The following is a 1,880-nucleotide window of genomic DNA, read 5'->3' as shown; positions in this document are numbered from 1 at the left end:
GGCATGGACTGGGGTGCAACCTACTGCCCATTGGATACGCAGGTGGGGGTGCAAGGTCTACAAGAAGAACCTAAAGGTTACCAATAAGCTCGCGGATAGGACTGACGGCAAGGAATGGCAGCTAGTTGGCTACCAAGGACTGCACCAATATCGTATCTGGGACCCAATTGGCCGTCGCCTTGAAATCGCGTGAGATGTCGTATTCGACGAAGGACTAAGCAAGGGTGAAACCACGCCTGCGAACGTGGTGAGGCAATCGAGCGAATTACCAGAAGAATTGGACGTACTAGATGCTGCTGATGGGTGGCAACACTGCCTCCTGCGACACCTAGCAAAGGTGAAACCTGACGTTTTGAAGATGATTGCCAATGGGGATCTTGAAGGTGCGATAGATCCAACATACCTTCTAGATAATGAGACAGAACTTGTCGAGAATGATGAACCAGAAGACCCTGCCAATGAGGACGATCCTGTCCTGAGCACCCTAACTGACCGCCCAACTACCGTGGCGGAAGCCAAAAGGAGCCCTGATTGGGACTACTGGTATGAGGCGATGAAGAAAGAGGTCAGCATGTTTGAGAACAAGCAGACATATATTGTCGTTGAGAAGACCCCAGGCATGGATATCTTAACTGGTAAATGGGTGTTTGATCGCAAGTTGAACAATAAGGGAGAAACAATCCGGTTTAGAGCTCGCTGGGTGGTTAGGGGATTCCTCCAACAACAAGGAGTCCACTATACAAAGTCGTACGCCGCGGTGGTATCAGGACCCACGTCACGGAGCTTATTCGCAATCTCAACGGCAAAGGGGTGGAAGGCAAAGGCGATCGACTACGTCTCCGCGTTCTTGAACGGCATACTACCGCAGCACGAGATGGTATATATGCAACTGCCTACAGGGATTAAGCACGGCAGGGGGGGCCTGGTTGGCCTGCTCCGCCAGAGCCTTTACGGGATGAAGCAAGCAGCGAGGGTGTGGTATTTCCTTGCGACGGAACACCTCACCACTCTAGGATTCAAAATCTCGCCGTACGATGGCGGATTCTTATATCACCCTATTCGCAAGATCTACCTGACATTGCACGTCGATGACTGTCGGGTAACGGGACCCCAAGAGCAGCAATTAGACTGGATATTGGCAGAGATTGCTAAAAGGTTTGAGACAAAGGATGTCGAAGAGAACAAGCCCTACCTTGGAATGGAAGTCAAACGTCAAATGAACGGCGACCTAGCGGTTACCCAGAACCGTTATATCGATGAGATCCTTGAGGATTTTGGAATGGACAAGGTCAACCCGGCCAGCACGCCGATGGCGGCCGGCATACGCCTAGAATTCTCACCAGATGAAGATAGCGGGTTAGATGACGATTTTACTGCTACTAGATATCGTCAAGGCTTAGGATCGCTGCAGTATTTGGTGTCAAGCAGCAGACCAGATCTGGCATTCGCGGTCAACTACCTCTCACGTTTCAACTCGCGTCCGCACAAGGAATGCTGGGCAGCATTAAAACACGTCCTACGCTACGTCAAGAAAACGAAGGATCACGGAATCCTATACAAGAAGGAGATGATTGGGGGACTCAGTCCTGTCGCGTACAGCGACTCAGATTGGGCAGGGGCAGACCCCCAATACAAGTCAACTACAGGTTACATTATCCTGCTAAACGGATCACCAATCTCGTGGCGGTCGCAACGGCAGACCTCAGTTGCAAAATCAACCACTGAGGCGGAGTATATCGCGGCAAGTGAGGCAGCGTGCGAATTGATCTGGCTGAATGACATGTTTTTGATGCTGGATTAGTAGAAGGGAAAGCGAAGGATTGCTCGCACTTGCGAGTTGACAACAAGGGCGGCGATAGATCTAAGCAAAAGGGGAGTCC

The 1,880-nt window shown here is 51.0% G+C and overlaps 1 protein-coding gene across 1 annotated transcript in view; it reads left to right on the top strand.

The window, feature by feature from the left end:
- Positions 1 to 1,801, top strand: part of HCAG_06117 (predicted protein) — a gene marked incomplete at both ends in the record, with an annotated part of 3,386 nt that extends 1,585 nt beyond the window's left edge. Inside the window, 3 exons of the mRNA XM_001538462.1 lie at positions 43 to 189; positions 253 to 383; positions 423 to 1,801. Coding sequence (XP_001538512.1) covers positions 43 to 189; positions 253 to 383; positions 423 to 1,801 — 1,657 coding nt within the window. The remainder of the gene's footprint in view (positions 1 to 42; positions 190 to 252; positions 384 to 422) is intronic.
- Positions 1,802 to 1,880: the final 79 nt, after the last annotated feature.

Source organism: Histoplasma capsulatum, genomic scaffold (assembly GCF_000149585.1).
Source record: "Histoplasma capsulatum NAm1 scaffold_7 genomic scaffold, whole genome shotgun sequence".
NCBI lineage: Eukaryota > Fungi > Ascomycota > Eurotiomycetes > Onygenales > Ajellomycetaceae > Histoplasma > Histoplasma mississippiense.
The sequence above is the reverse complement of the archived record's forward strand: the minus strand, read 5'-3'. Positions and strand labels throughout refer to the sequence as shown.